The sequence below is a fragment of the Microcaecilia unicolor genome, chromosome 5 (assembly GCF_901765095.1).
Source record: "Microcaecilia unicolor chromosome 5, aMicUni1.1, whole genome shotgun sequence".
NCBI lineage: Eukaryota > Metazoa > Chordata > Amphibia > Gymnophiona > Siphonopidae > Microcaecilia > Microcaecilia unicolor.
The window spans coordinates 135566545-135581742 of record NC_044035.1 but is presented as its reverse complement, the minus strand read 5'-3'; the positions used below and the strand labels follow the sequence as shown (position 1 = coordinate 135581742).

The following is a 15198-nucleotide window of genomic DNA, read 5'->3' as shown; positions in this document are numbered from 1 at the left end:
AGATGTTGTCAGAGGCATTTTGTAGATGGTTGAGCAAAAGCATATATGTGCATGTTATTTCGAAACTATGTTGTGACTTTGCTGAAGTGTGGTAAGATTTTGCAAAGCCAAGTACATGGAAATCATCTGTTGTTTTTTTTTTACCACATAGATAGATAGATTCTTACTATATGGCAAATTTGCTAAAAGATAATATGGGGTTTATTGGTGCTCTCTGCTAATTCATGCACCATGACCCCATAGATAACAGGATACCTCATCCAATACCTCCTGCATCAATTGGCTCTTCCCCCTATCCCTGAAGTACATTCTGAAGTGCTTTCAAAAGACCATCTTCAAGCTCCCCTTCTTCCTCTTCAATACAAGTGGGTTCCCTGATGTCTACAAGTTCAGAGCAAGAGAGATCGCCAGTCACTCTTGCCCTTCCGGCACCAGGTTCAAAATGGTCAATAAGGTCCCTAGCAGTAAACTTGCAGTAGCTGTCAGGGTGGGTGATGATCTCTCTCTCTCTCTGCCTATGACCCATCTGGATTCTTCTCCTATGCAGCTAGTATAGGATTGTTACCATGCTGGATGGTTAGTGTCTGATAAACATTAGAGTGGGGCCATGCTAATGGCTACCATATGCCATACTCAATCTAACTGTTTAGCGTGGTTTAGGAAGGATCCTCCTCTGTGCATTAGTTTGTCTTCTTTGATATTCTGCACAAAATTTCAGGTGCAAATTACTGTGACTTCTCTGAAAACACATGTGTTATTTTTATCTATGCATCTGTCATTTATTAATTTTTTAAAATGGCAATACTAAAACTTGTAGTACTTCACGAGATGTTGTACCTAGTTAAATTATTACTGTTCAAAATGACTTACAAAGTGAGGTCACTTTATGAAGTATTTTTTAGTGAGTTACACATATTAGGTATGGAATTAGTGAGGCAGCAGGGTATATTGTCACTGCCAGTGCTAATGGAGTACTGGTGTGGCCCTCCAGGTCTGCATGGTACATCTGAGTGAGACTCATGGAGTGGAAGTGGGGGTATTATCAGTTGCAGGTTGGTCCTTAATTGCTATTGGTTAAGGTGTTGTGCTTTAAAATTTGAAGGTTGCCAATTTGCAGCATGCAGATTGGATGGCCTGAGTAAACAAATGGAAGTGCATGAGCTGAAAGGAGCAGGTTTAAAGAGGTAGGGATAGTAGTACCAACAACTAGGAGTCTCAATATGTGTTCCTTTCAGGCAGATTTTGAAGCTGCTGTAGTGGACAGTCATCCAAACCTGCTAATTGATTAAAAATTTGGTTATGTGTGGGCTTGGGTCTTGCAGCCATAACAGCACAGTGATAAAGGGAGGTCAGGGTGGTTCCCTCTTCTTGTGGGGCCATGTGGCATGATGAACACCATGTCAGCCCATAGGTTCACAGTCATCAATATGGTGGTGCCAGAAAAAAAGGCAGCATGGGTCTACTAGGAGAGGGTGTGTGTGAATGTTTGCAGTGGTTGTGATGGGTTGCCCAGCTGGTACTATGATGGGTAGTTGTCCTCAGGCCACTGAGTTTCTGCCTACTTATGTTCCAACATGTTTTAATGAATCTGTAGCCAATTTTTGGTCAACAAATAGCTCCATGATTTCTACGCAGATGTGATCTCAATTTTTTGGGTAATTGAGGTTACGGGGTTGGGGGCAGGCCCATGTTCTGCCATTAAATGGCTCTTATACAATTGTGTGGGTGTATATGTGAGTAAAATGATACATGTATTAAGTGGCTAAGTAATTTTATGCAACATGCATACAGGCATCCCTAGAGGCAGTATTTTGGCAGACCTCAGGCATAAGATAGCATGTTAAATCATGTTTTGTTGGTACATTATAGCTCCATTATATCCTGTGAATTTTGAGCAACTTCAAAACAATGTAATTGAATAAGACAATTATAAAACTGCTAACACATTCCACTTTTATTTCCGAATATTTTGTTTGATATTTTAAATTGTTTATAGACACACTGTAATAACATTACCTTCTACATGTTTGAGCAAAAGGATATTGAATGGCCCACTCAAGGTCTCAGGAGTGAAATGTGCTATGTTGATCTAGGTCAGGTCCCTGGATTTGCAGGCTGTCTGTTCCAAGACCTAAGTAAAAATTACCTGAGAACCCATTAAATACCATAAAGTACAAATGATGATACATTTATAGATCTATTTATAGATCTATTTATATTTTTTCAATGTTTCTTAATACTGTCTCCAAGGAAAACAACCTGCCAAGATTTGCAACCACTAAACATGGTGTTGTTACCTGACTTATTATGACCCTTTAGGAAATCATCCACATGAAGTGGATAAATCTGCACACATTGTAAAACCATTGATACAATTTTAGATGGGGTTATGGTGCAATTTTTCAAACTGCTAGTTTACCATGTTGGCAATAACCATCTGCTTCAGGCCCATTTAATATCATCCAATCACGGCCTCATATTATACGGTAGTTTCAGGCTGTCCAGTTGCATTTTCATCCCACTTCTATCTGTGTGTGTATATATATATATATATATATATATATATATATATATATATATATATATATATATATATATAAAGGGGTCCTTTACTATGCCATGGCAAAAAGTGGCTTGTGGTATTGTAGGCACATGTTTTTGGCTCACGCCAGGCCAGTTTTTAACACGTTTGGGAAAAAGGCCTTTTTTAAAATTGACCAGAAACAATGCCTGCAGTAAAATTGAAACCAGTACATGTCTCTTTATGGCCTGAGCCCTTAATGCTACCCATTGATCTAGCGATAAGGGCTCAAGCGCTACTCGCGTGTGAGTGGTCACCATGTGCCAAGTGCCGATTAACGCCGGAAATGCTACGTACAGTAGGAAATAAAAAAATAATTTCTCCAGCATTTTAAATGTGCAACAAATTCAAAATTACCACTAGGGGGAGTGCTAGCCTGGTGGTAGTCTCATTTTGGTGCACACTGCACACACCTAGAGCTTACCACACCTTTGAAAAAGGGTCCCATAGTGAATTGAAAAATTATAACTTTGTTTAATTATTGGCCCTTGTGTTTTTAATGTAAGATTGTTCAGAAGTCTGTTTTGCCCTATATAGTATTTAACAGATTTGTTTTGTGCATCGTATAGGATAGTTTAGATTACTTTTGTCCAATAGCAATGTTTTAGTACTAATAAATAAAATAAATAACATTATTTAGCGAAATTGACTGAAAATCCATGTTTAGAAATGTGGATTTGACCCTACTAAATATTGTCTTGTATATTTATATCTTTCCACAGTGTCTAAGTATGCATCAATACTTTAATTCTCATTAAGGGCTTGATTTACAAAGCCGCACTCCTGATTCTCGGTGTGGCAAATGAAAAGAAGTCCATTCAATTCCTATGGACTTCCTCTCATTTGCCACATGGGAATTGGTAGCGCGGTTTTGTAAATGAAGTCCACACTGCATTGAATGAATACTGAGAGGCTCCTTTACTAAGTCATGGTAGGCACTAGCATTTGCCTTCCTGTGCCAAAAAGCACTGCCACAAGATGATCTGTGCACGTTAATCCCGCACTAAACAATAAAAATAAATTGTAGCGAAGGAGGGATGTGTATGAGTGGAGAGTAGGTGTGCTCTGCACTGATCGGGTAGCATGGGCACATTGCCGAATGCTGCCCAATTAGTGTGGACTTAGCGTGAGAACCCTTAATGCCTACAACAGCGCAGTCATCTTTTTAGTGCAGCTTAGTAAAAGGGCCCCTCAGTATTTAAGTTTATATAATCACAACAGTAAAGTGTGAGTCATAAGAGTATTACAGTACACAACAAACCTTTTCACAAATTAGATTTAATCACTCATAATAATCCAGTACAACAAATGAGTAAAGCTGTCAACTAGATTCTCTGTCCTTAAATTCTTTGTTTCTGTCTCATTTCCTGGTCCCTAGTTTTGTCATAGATGTAGTTTGACTTCAGTTGGGGGGGGGGGGGGGAGGAAAAGGGCAAAGATGAGATTTGTTTTTGTGGGTGGAGGGGTGAATTTTCTTTCCTCTCCCCCAACTCAAAGTTAATTACCAGGGATGGGCATGCTTTCCCTCCCTTTCTTCTCTTGGTTGAATGAAATCACTCTTCTTTTCCCTCTTTTCCCTCAGCTTTTTCACCCTTTCTGCCTCTCCAAAGTCCTTCTTTTCCATTCTCCCTTACGCCCACTATCACCTTTGAAGTCCCTTCTTTCCCCAGTATTCCAGCAAAATGACTGACAGTCTTATTTTCGAAAGAGAAGGACACCCATCTTTCGACACAAATCGGGAGATGGGCGTCCTTCTTACAGGGTCGCCCAAATCGGCATAATTGAAAGCCAATTTTGGGCGTCCTCAATTTCTTTTCCTCGCGGGGACGACCAAAGTTCATGGGGTGCGTCAGAAGCGTAGTGAAGGCGGGACTGGGGTGTACCTAACACATGGGCGTCCTCGACTGATAATAGAAAAAAGAAGGGCGTCCCTGACGAGCACTTGGGTGACTTTACTAGGTCCATTTGTTTTACAAACAAGACTCAAAAAGGTGCCCGAACTGACCAGATGACTACTGGAGGGAATCGGGAATTACCTCCCCTTACTCCCCCAGTGGTCACCAACCCCCTCCCACCCTAAAAAATTTTTAAATATTTTTTTCCAGCCTCTATGCCAACCTCAAATGCCATACCCAGCTCCATGACAGCAGTATGCAGATCCCTGGAGCAGTTTTAGTGGGTGCATTGCACTTCAGGCAGGAGGACCCAGGACCACCCCCCTACCTCTTACACTTGTGGTGGTAAATGTGAGCCCTTCAAAACCCACCAGAAACTCACTGTACCCACATGTAGGTGCCCCCCTTCACCCCTTAGGTCTGCTATGGTAGTTGTGTACAGTTGTGGAGAGTGTGTTTTGAGGGGGGGTTAGGGGGCTCAGCACACAGGGTAAGGGAGTTATGCACCTGGGAGCAATTTGTGAAGTTCACTGCAGTACCCCCTAGGGTGCCTGGTTGGTGTCCTGCTATGTCAGGGGAACCAGTGCACGACAAATGCTGGCTTCTCCCATGACCAAATGGCTTGGATTTGGTCGTTTCTGAGCTGGGCGTCCTCAGTTTCCATTATGGCTGAAAATTGGGGACGACCATCTCTAAGGTCGACCTAAATTTCCAGATTTGGGTGTCCCCGATCGTATTATCAAAATGAAAGATGGACACCCATCTTGTTTTGAAAATATGGGTTCCCCGCCCCTTCACCAGGACGTTCTGCGAAGACGTCCTCAGGAAAACTTGGGTGCCCCTTTTTATTATGCCCCTCTAAGTCATATTAAATAATCAAATAAGATTACACTGGGAGATATGCACCTTACCTTTGGGCCAAAAATTAAGAGAAAAGTCGTAATTAAATAGGTGATGCTGAATTCCTATTTACTCATCAAGGACTCCACCAAAGTATTCATGAAATTGATGTGGCACAGGGAGGAGCATTACTTGTGTATATAAATGGCACATTCACACAGACAAGACGAAAGACTCACAGATCCAATTTCCTTATTCTGCAATACTCTAGAGTGAAAGAGAGAGAGAAAATCATGTCTGCCAAGGGTGGTAATGGTGCAGGACAGTGCAATCAGCAGACAGCATGCCAACAGAATCAAGGCAACAACTCATGCCAAAATAATGGACAAAACTATGATCGTAAGTTCTATTTCATTATAACATAATGATTGTTGCTTCTTCTCTTGATACAGTTTGCAATTTTCTTTCTAAGACAAAGGGGTCATATTTCATTGTTAAGCATATCCTTAATGACATGGTCCTGAATCAATCGACCTGTAGCAGGATGCCACACTTCTAGGTAGAAAACCGGGATTCAGTTTGCAAGCTTGAATTCAGCTCCTCACGGTAGCCTTTATGGTCCCTGAGAGGAAGGATGATATAGCTGTCTCTGAAACACTAACACATGATATCTAGATTCATGGTGTATTAATGACACTAGGATTCAAAAGGATAGTCTGCATTTTCTGTCCAAAGATAGTAGCTAGGGTAGCTTGTCTAGACAGAATAGTTAAAATTACGGAGGGGAGGAGGGGAAGTGTGTGTGTGTGTGTGTGTGGGGGGGGGGGGGGGGGGGTGAAGACTCCAGATAATTGTGAATGAAAGACCATTCTATGCATCTGAATCTCAATTCTTACCTTTCAGTCTAAGACAGTACGAGGTGGATTAAAACAAACTAAGCCAGAAAACAAAAACTATAAGTACATAATGCTAAGGCTTCACATACCCACAGTCTGTATTCACTTTTATTTTTATTTGATCAGAAACATCTACAACTAGCCAGGGCAGTAGCTGCGGAGGACAATGGAGTCAGAGCTCACAGAGCTCTCAGGTTGGAGTTAATTCTTGCCAACAGAAAGGTCAAGTCTCTGGACGTAAGTTTTAATTCATTGCAATACTTTTACCTCAGAAACTATTATAAAAGTTTGTATTCATAGAATCATACTTCTTTTTCTGTTCTATATCTTCAGAAACATCTACATCAGGCCAGGGCACTGGCTGTGGAGGACAATTGAGTCAGAGTTCACAGACTTCTCAAGTTGGAGTTAATTCCTGCCAACAGAATAGTCAAGTCTCAGGACGTGAGTTTGAATTTATTAGAATCATTTGTTCCACAGAAACTGCTGTGCTATCTTTGTGGATGTTTGCATGCATAAAATGTTTTACTACATGGATTGATGATTCTATTACTGATAATTGTAAATAATCATGTTTATTAAAGATCAATAACCTGTACATATACCAATATAGAAAATTGTAACATATCATCATAGCAAATTGCCCTTCTCTTCATGTACAGAGGTCATCAACTTAAGTCAACAAATTTTAACATAATTCTCCCTTACTAACACCCCTTCCCTCCCTCCCTCCTCTGTAATTCCCCCCTCCCCACCCACCACCCTTTATTATCATGCATAAAACAAGACACCACTAAAAATTCAACAATTTGCTCCTGGCAGCCGGGGTCAGGGTATTTAAGAGTGGGCTCCAGGTATTCTGGAAGGTCCGTCCAGTTTTGGATTTAAAGTCTATCACTCCCATTCTTTCAGTTCGCATGAGCGTTATCATACGAATCCGCCACTGAGCGTAAGATGGATAGTGATGTGATATCTACTCCGATAAAATCACTTGCTTAGTTACTATGATTGTCTTTTGTACAAATGCTGTAAATCCAGATGGTATGGGGTGGACAAATTTTGGATGGCCTAACAACAATCCCGAATTATATTTCCACCTGGTCTGCCAAATGTCAGAGACGTATTGTATTATCTGTTTCCAGTATCGTACTATTCCTCTACATTTCCAAAGCATGTGTCCCAGGGTGGCCCCAGGTTCTCTACACTTGGGGCATTCTCCCCATGATGAAAGTCCTATGTAAAAGGCTCTTCTTGGTGAGATATATAGCCGAAGCGCCACTTTGTACTGCATCTCCCAATGTGAAATCATAACTGATTGTTTCCTCAAAGTTAATACGTGTGCTGTAAATTGAGGCAATGTAAGATCTATCGATATGTCTTGCTTCAATTGGGACAGTAATTTAACATAGTCCAACTCCTGAGCAGTATCTCTGATGTGTCTGTGGTGAAATTTAAGCAGCACCTGTTGTTGTGCCGTTAAAGAATACGCCAAGGCCAATTCTTCTTGGACGTCTTCAGCCAAATCTTCCCAAGATAAGGATTGTATATAATGCCTGAGCTGACAGTAATGGAATTCATCTGAGGGGGATAGTCCATACTCTCCTTGGAGTTCCGGAAAGGCTTTATCCGTCCCTCGAGAGTGACTGCTTGTAATAAGTACACCATTCCTTTTCGCTTCCATCTATTACTGATAATAAAGTAGAGGAGTGTGGTAGCCGTGTTAGTCCACTCTTAAGGTTATCAATAGAAATCAAGCAAAATAAAACATGGAAAAGAAAATAAGATTATACCTTTTTTATTGGACATAACTTATTACTGATAATGTAATTTTATTTTATTTCATTCAAGCTTAAAGGTTTATATTTCAAAATTTAGAACACGCTCAATATTTTTAATGTGATGATGGCATTTTTCATGATTTACACTGACGTGTACCGCATCTGTTACTTACAAATAGTGTAAGATATGTAATTTTATTTCAATTTAATTTAGGGTTAAAGGTTCATATTTTAAATGTATTCTTTACAATTCAGTGTGAGCCCAAAGCTAGTTTCAGTTCCTCTATAAAGCATGAATTTGGAATAATTCATTGGTAGATTTTATAATTCCTGGAAAAAAAGGGATACCCAGCTAATAATAAACAAGGAAATATACTATTTGGATTCAGGAGGTATTCAAATTGTTTGACCTAAAAAATTGGGATTGATGCTTTTGGCAAATCATGGTACTTAGAAGTACTTGGCTATCCTAAAAAAGTTACAAATGAGGAATTAACTTCAGGAACTTGTGAAAATAATGTCCTTACAAAGCAAGACTCCACAGAATCATATTTCTTATTTTGTTCCATTCTATTTTATCAGAAATATCTACATCTGGCCAGGGCAATAGCTGTGGAGGACAATGGAGTCAGAGCTCACAGAGCTCTCAGGCTGTAGGTGGCTCTTGCCAACAGAAAGGTCAAGTCTCTGGACGTAAGTTTTAATGCATTATAATAAATATTCCATAGAAAATGTTTGTTGTGCTATCTTTGGTGATATCTGCACTCATAAATTCTGAATATGTTTCATTCTTAAAAAATGTTTCTATACATGAGAATGTAATGTAATTTCATTTCACTTAATAGTTCATAATCTATTCTTAATGACATACTTGAGAGAGGGTTGGCCAACAATCAACTAACACGGCAAGACATTGCTATGTAGGAAATTGGGTTTTAATTCTTAATTCTAGTTCAGCTTCTGAGGATATCTGAAATAGGAATATTTTATTGGTAGAAATTATAATTCCTGGCACCAAGGGAGACACAACAGTGAAACATATTGCTTAGTTTCAGGGTACATATAAATTGAGTGGCCTACATAATTGTAATTTGCAGCTGTTGGCCAAGGATTTAATATGGAGTTCTTGGCTAGCCTATAAAAATTTACAAATGAGAAGCAAACAAAGAAATTTTGAGAAAAAGGTTTCTCCATAGCAAGAGTCCATAGCATCAAACGTCTTCTGTTTTATTCTATTTTAACAGAAACATCTACATCTGACCAGGGCAGTAGCTGTGGGGGACAGTGGAATCAGAGCTCACAGAGCTCTCAGGTTGTAGGTGGCTCCTGCCAAAAGAATAGTCAACTCTCTGGACGTAAGTTTTAATGCACATATAAATGTTTGCTGTGTTATCTTTGGGGATATCTGCTTTCATAAGCTCTGATAATTTTCAAGTACAAGAAAATGTTTTTATTAATGACAATGAAATTGTATTTAATTTCACTCAAGATTAATGGTTCATAGTCTATTCTTAATGACATAGTTTGATGACAGAGGATTGGACAACAATCACATAGCATGTTAATGACATTGCTATATAGGAAATTGGGGATTAACACTTTATTCAAGTTTCAGCTTCCACTGACAGCCTGAAATTGGAATGTTGCATTGGTAGAACATATAATTTCCAACTATCACTCAACAGTGAGACCTACTGTTTAGATTCAGGGTGTTTGTAAATTGAGTGACCTGGCCAAGGATTGTAGTTATGAATACTTGGCTATCCTTTAAAAAGTTACAATGAAGGATCAAACTTTAGCACAAGTTTCTCCATAGCAAGTATCCACAGCATCAAACTTTTTTCTTTTTTTGACTATTTTAACAGAAACATCCACAACTGGCCAGGGCAGTGGCTGTGGAGGACAACTGAGTCAGAGCTCCCAGAGCTCTCAGGTTGGAGTTGGCTCCTGTCAACAAAATAGTCAAGTCTCTGGACGTAAGTTTTGATTTATTATAACAGTTTATCCATAGGAAATGTTTCTGTAAATGACAATGAGGGGCATAATCGAAAGGGACGTCCAAGTTTTTCTGAGGATGTCCTCGCAGGACATCCCCGTGAAGAGGTGGGGAAACCTGTATTATCAAAACAAGATGGACGTCCATCTTTTGTTTCGATAATACCGTTGGGGACGCCCAAATCTGGAAATATATGTCGACCTAAGAGATGGTCATCCTTAGACTTGATCGTTTCTGATTTTCTGAGATAATGGAAACTGAGGGTGCCCATCTCAGAAACAACCAAATCCAAGACCTTTGGTCATGGGAGGAGCCAGAATTCATAGTGCACTGGTCCCCCTGACATGCCAGGACACCAACCTGGCACCCTAGGGGGCACTGCAGTGGACTTCAGAAATTTCTCCCAGGTGCATAACTCCCTTACCATGTGTGCTGAGCCCCCCCAAATACCCACTACCCACAACTGTACACCACTACCATAGCCTTTATGGTGAAGGGGGGCACCTAAATATGGGTTTGTGGTGGGTTTTGGAGGGCTCACATTTACCACCACAAATGTCGAAAGATGGGTGTCCTTCTCTTTCAAAAAATAAGCCTGAATGTTATATTATATAATTTCACTCAAGATTAAAGTTTATAGTGCATTCTTAATGACATACCTTCATGACACAAGATTGGCCAATGATCAAATAACATGTAGGAAATTGAGGTTTAGCTCTTAATTCTAGTTTCAGGTTTTCTGGACAGGCTGAAATTGGAATGTTGCATTTGTAGGGTTTATAACTTTTTGTAGTAAGAGAGACCCAAGTATCATTCAAATTGTGAAATTTTCTGGCCAGATTCAAGGTTAATTACTAAGGCACACTTTTACTGAAGCATAGCATGCGTTAAATGCTAAGAAGCCCATAAGTATAAAATGGGCTTCTTTCCATTTAGCATATGCTAATTCTGTTAGTGCACACTAAGCTTTAGAAAAAGGGCCTCTAATTTTCTTCAGGTTACGAGATTTATATTTTACTTATAATAATATCTTCTAGTTCAGCATCAGCCTGAAGTTTTAATAGCAGTGTGAAAATCTCAATTTGAAATACATTGATTGAATCCTTGATGCCAATCAGAGCTAGAATACTGTGGAAACAGCATTTACTGGCCTTGAAAGAAAGAAAGAAAGAGAGAGAGAGAGAGAGAGAGAGAGAGAGAGAGAGAGAGAGAGAGAGAGAGAGAGAGAGAGATTACCAACAATTACTAAAACGGTGACACCTACTAGAGTTATTTATTTTGCTTCTATCACAGACTGTGAACAGAATCATAGGGCTCAATATTGAAAAGGGTTTAACTGGGTAAGAAAGTCTTCTGTGCTGTTAAACCATGCAGAGTGGGATGGGAGGAGATATTTAAAGGTATTTAAATGGATAGCTCCGCTGAATATCTCTTCTAACATTCACAGTACACAGATGTAGCAATCCAGGATGAAAGTGAGGCATAGCTTGGATTTACTTGGTTAGTCTGCTAACCAGGTGAATAAGTGGATAAAGTTAGGATTGCAAAAAGACTTTCTTAACTGGGCATTTGTCTGAGTATGGCTAATTTCCGTGTGCTGCACTAAAACAATGCCAGTGGCCAAATATGACTCAGCATTGAATATGTTGCCTTAATTCAGCCTGTGGCTCTTTGTGACTTAAAAGCTCTTAACACAACAGGTTGAATATCTGCCCCATAGCATACCTCTTCTGGTCAATAATTTTATTGTGATGGCTGTACTATATGGCAGGAGGTTCAACATGGAGGAAAACTCTAGATAGTTCTGAATAAAGGTATGTGAGATGTTGATGAAAGCAAGACTAAAGTATCTTAAAATCACACTTCCTGCTGTTCTTTTTGTGTCTAGAGTCAAACTCATCTTCCAGTGGTGGAGGTCAATGTGGCCAAACATCACAAGGTGGAGCTTATGATTCATTCCAAAATAAAAGCCAAGGTAATGAAAAGAAATATGCAAAACATTTGTTATATGGAAACTTAATCCCTAGTGGCCATTTTGAACTCGGTGACGACTAGACACCAGGGACATAGGAAGGTAGGCCTGGGGTCGATTGGGATCATGGGGATTTAAACTTTATAGGTCCTTCAAGTTTTAGGGGGGGACCTCAATATAACTATTCCTAAGCCCTATAAAAAGCGGCCCAGGAGCATTTGCCTGTGACTTCCAGGAAGATAACCCTGGCTTTTTCCAGCTATAATGTAGCTTAAGGCATTGCCCAATTACTGTATAATGTAGCTTAAGGCACTGCCTAATTACAGTCAGGTTACCACTGCAACCCTTAACGCCTCCTAAATAGGAGACGTTATTGGCTCTGAAAGTAAATGCCTCACAACTAATTTTATGTATTGCACTGCCATTTACTGCCTTTGTTAGAAAAATGACCTTTTACCCGCTAAGGTAAAAGGTGGCCAATGGAATCAGCAATTTTATATGCTAATGCCATGTGGGCAAACTTTTACAGCTGCTTGGTAAAAGGGTTCCCAAAGAACCAGAATGTTTTCATAATTATACCTTATATATGGAATGAATTATTAGGAATTATGCATGGAGCCTCAGAAAGTTTGATAGGGTGTACTTTCACTGATTTCCCACTTCTTTTTCCAGGTGGATGTCAAAACACAGACCAGCAGAAACAATGCACAGGAGGAGCAAAGAAGTAAAAATTCAACACTGAAACTCCACTTTCCACAAATCAGCAATAAGCATATTATCCTTTTTATTTAAATTGGCAATCATTCTGATTTCAAATCTTTAATGTTAATTCCAAACATTGTCTTGTCATCACAGATCATCTGTTCATTTCACACAATTTCTCTGATTTAATAAAGTAATCCTAATGACTGAAGCATATCATATTTGTCTGCACATTCCTTTATACAAAACTATGATTTTTTTAAAAACCACGCCTGGGTTCTGAGGGTTTTTTTTTTATATTCGTGGAGGGCCATTTTCAATATGGCGTCTAAGTCTGACTTTGGACGTTTTGCAAAAAAATGTCCAAAAATCTGAATAGGAAAGAAGGTCATTTTCAAGAAAGAAAAATACTGTTTTGATCAAGGTTTTGTGAGTTGGCTGTTTTATTTTTTTGGTCCAATTTTGAAAAAAAAAGTTCAAGTACAAAACGCACATCAAGCCATTGGGATGTAGGAGGAGGAGGCAGCATTTTTAGTAGACTGGTCCCCCAGACTTACCAGGAAAGCAAAAGAGCACCCTAGGGAGCACTGCAGTGGACTTCATAAAATGCTCCCAGTTGCAAGTCTCTCCATTGCTCCCTTATCTTGTCTGCTGAGCCCCCCAAAACTCACTACCCCCAACTGTACACCACTACCATAGCCCTTACGGGTGAAGGGAGCACCTATATGTGGGTACATTGGGTTTCTGGTGAGCTTTGGAGGGCTCAGTTTCCTCCACAAGTGTAACAGGTAGGGGGAAGTATGGGCCTCTGTCTACCTGTCTTCAGTGCACTGCACCCACAACTAGACTACTCCAGGGACCTGCATGCTATTCTAATGGACTTGAGTATAACATCTGAGGCTGGCATAGAGGCTGGCAAGTAATGTTTTAAATCACAATTTTTGGGGGGTGGGAGAGGGTTATTGACCACTTGTGGAGTAAGGAGAGGTCATCCTTGATTCCCTCCAGTGGTCATCTGGTCATTTAGGGCACCTTTTTGTGCCTTATTCAATATAAAAACAGGTCTAGCTCAAAACACCTTAGTTTTAATCCTATATAGTTTGGTTTTGTTCTATTATGGCTGAAAAACATCCAAGTATTGGGAACGCCCAGATCTCACCCTTAACATACCCCTGACACGCATTTCTGACAGTCTAAAAATTAATTTTGAAAATACCAATTTGGATGTTTTTATGAGAAAAACGTCCAAATGCAGATGTATTCCAGTTTTTTTGACGTGTCTCTCTTTTGAAAATGAGCTCCATAGTATACCGGATGTTGCAGTAATCTTTTGGGGGTGAAGCACCAACTAGGCAAGGCTGGCCAGCTCCCTCAGTAGAAGGTATTAATGACTAATTTGGAGAAGTAAGTCTGGGGAGCAAGGTCTTTGTGTGGGTGGAAAATCTTCAGAGGGTTATTTATTGGGTATCTGGTAAGTTTGAGGTTTGGACTGGGGTTTATAAAAGTGTCGTTGGGGGGATGGAGTTCCAAGCAGAACATTAATATTACTCCAGCTCCTTTAAGACGGTTCCCAGGGAACAGCAAAGAATAACATAGTTTTGTGAAGTTGTTTGCAATGTGGGTTGGGAATGGGACTTGATATACCACCTTTCTGTGGTTACAATCAAAGCGGTTTACAGGTACTTATTTTGTACCTGGGACAATAGAGGGTTAAGTGAATTGCTCAGAGTCACAAAGAGCTGCATTGGAAAGTGATCCCAGTTCATCCTGATCAAAGTCTGGTGCACTAACAACTAGACTGCTCCATGTATATTATTCCTTTACTGCAGTACTATGGTACTCACTTTTCTAAAGTTAGTAGCTCATACAGAGGGGCATAATCGAACGTCGCCGGCCAAATAGATCGCCGGCAATCTATGTTGGCGGCGGCGCTACAGCTGGATGGAACCGTATTATCTAAAAAGATGGCCGGCCATCTTTTTTTTCGATAATACGGTTTAGCCCGGCCAAATACCTTGGAGTTCGCCGGGTTTGAGATGGTCGGGTTTGTTTTTCAGCGATAATGGAAAAAAATGCCGGCCATCTCCAACCCAGCAAAATCCAAGGCATTTGGTCTTGGGAGGAGCCAGCATTTGTAGCGCACTGGTCCCCCTGACATGCCAGGACACCAGCTGGGCACCCTAGGGGTCAGTGCGGTGGACTTCAGAAAAACCTCCTACATGCATATCTCCCTTACTTTGGGTGCTGAGCCCACCAACCCCCCCCCCTCCAAAACCCAATACCCACAAATGTACAACACTACCAAAGCTCTTAGGCGTGAAGGGGGCACCTACATGTGGGTACAGTGGGTTTTGGAGGGCTTCCATTACCAGCATAAGTGTTACAGGCAGTGCTTTTTTTGTGCCAGTATGCAACGGTACGGCGTACTGGCACCTTTTTTTGCCCCCCCCCCCATCTGCTTTCCTGCCCTCCCCCTCCAGGCATCCATCCCCACCCCACGATTCCCTTTGCTCCTCTGCCCGGCATCCATGCCCACTC

The 15198-nt window shown here is 40.4% G+C and overlaps 1 protein-coding gene across 1 annotated transcript in view; it reads left to right on the top strand.

Moving 5' to 3' along the window:
- LOC115470298 (loricrin-like) overlaps positions 1-12865 on the top strand; it is a 29907-nt gene extending 17042 nt beyond the window's left edge. Inside the window, exons 5-9 of the mRNA XM_030203340.1 lie at positions 8573-8683; positions 9235-9345; positions 9856-9966; positions 11875-11961; positions 12631-12865. Coding sequence (XP_030059200.1) covers positions 8573-8683; positions 9235-9345; positions 9856-9966; positions 11875-11961; positions 12631-12686 — 476 coding nt within the window. The 3' untranslated portion in view covers positions 12687-12865. The remainder of the gene's footprint in view (positions 1-8572; positions 8684-9234; positions 9346-9855; positions 9967-11874; positions 11962-12630) is intronic.
- The last annotated feature ends 2333 nt before the right edge of the window (positions 12866-15198 follow it).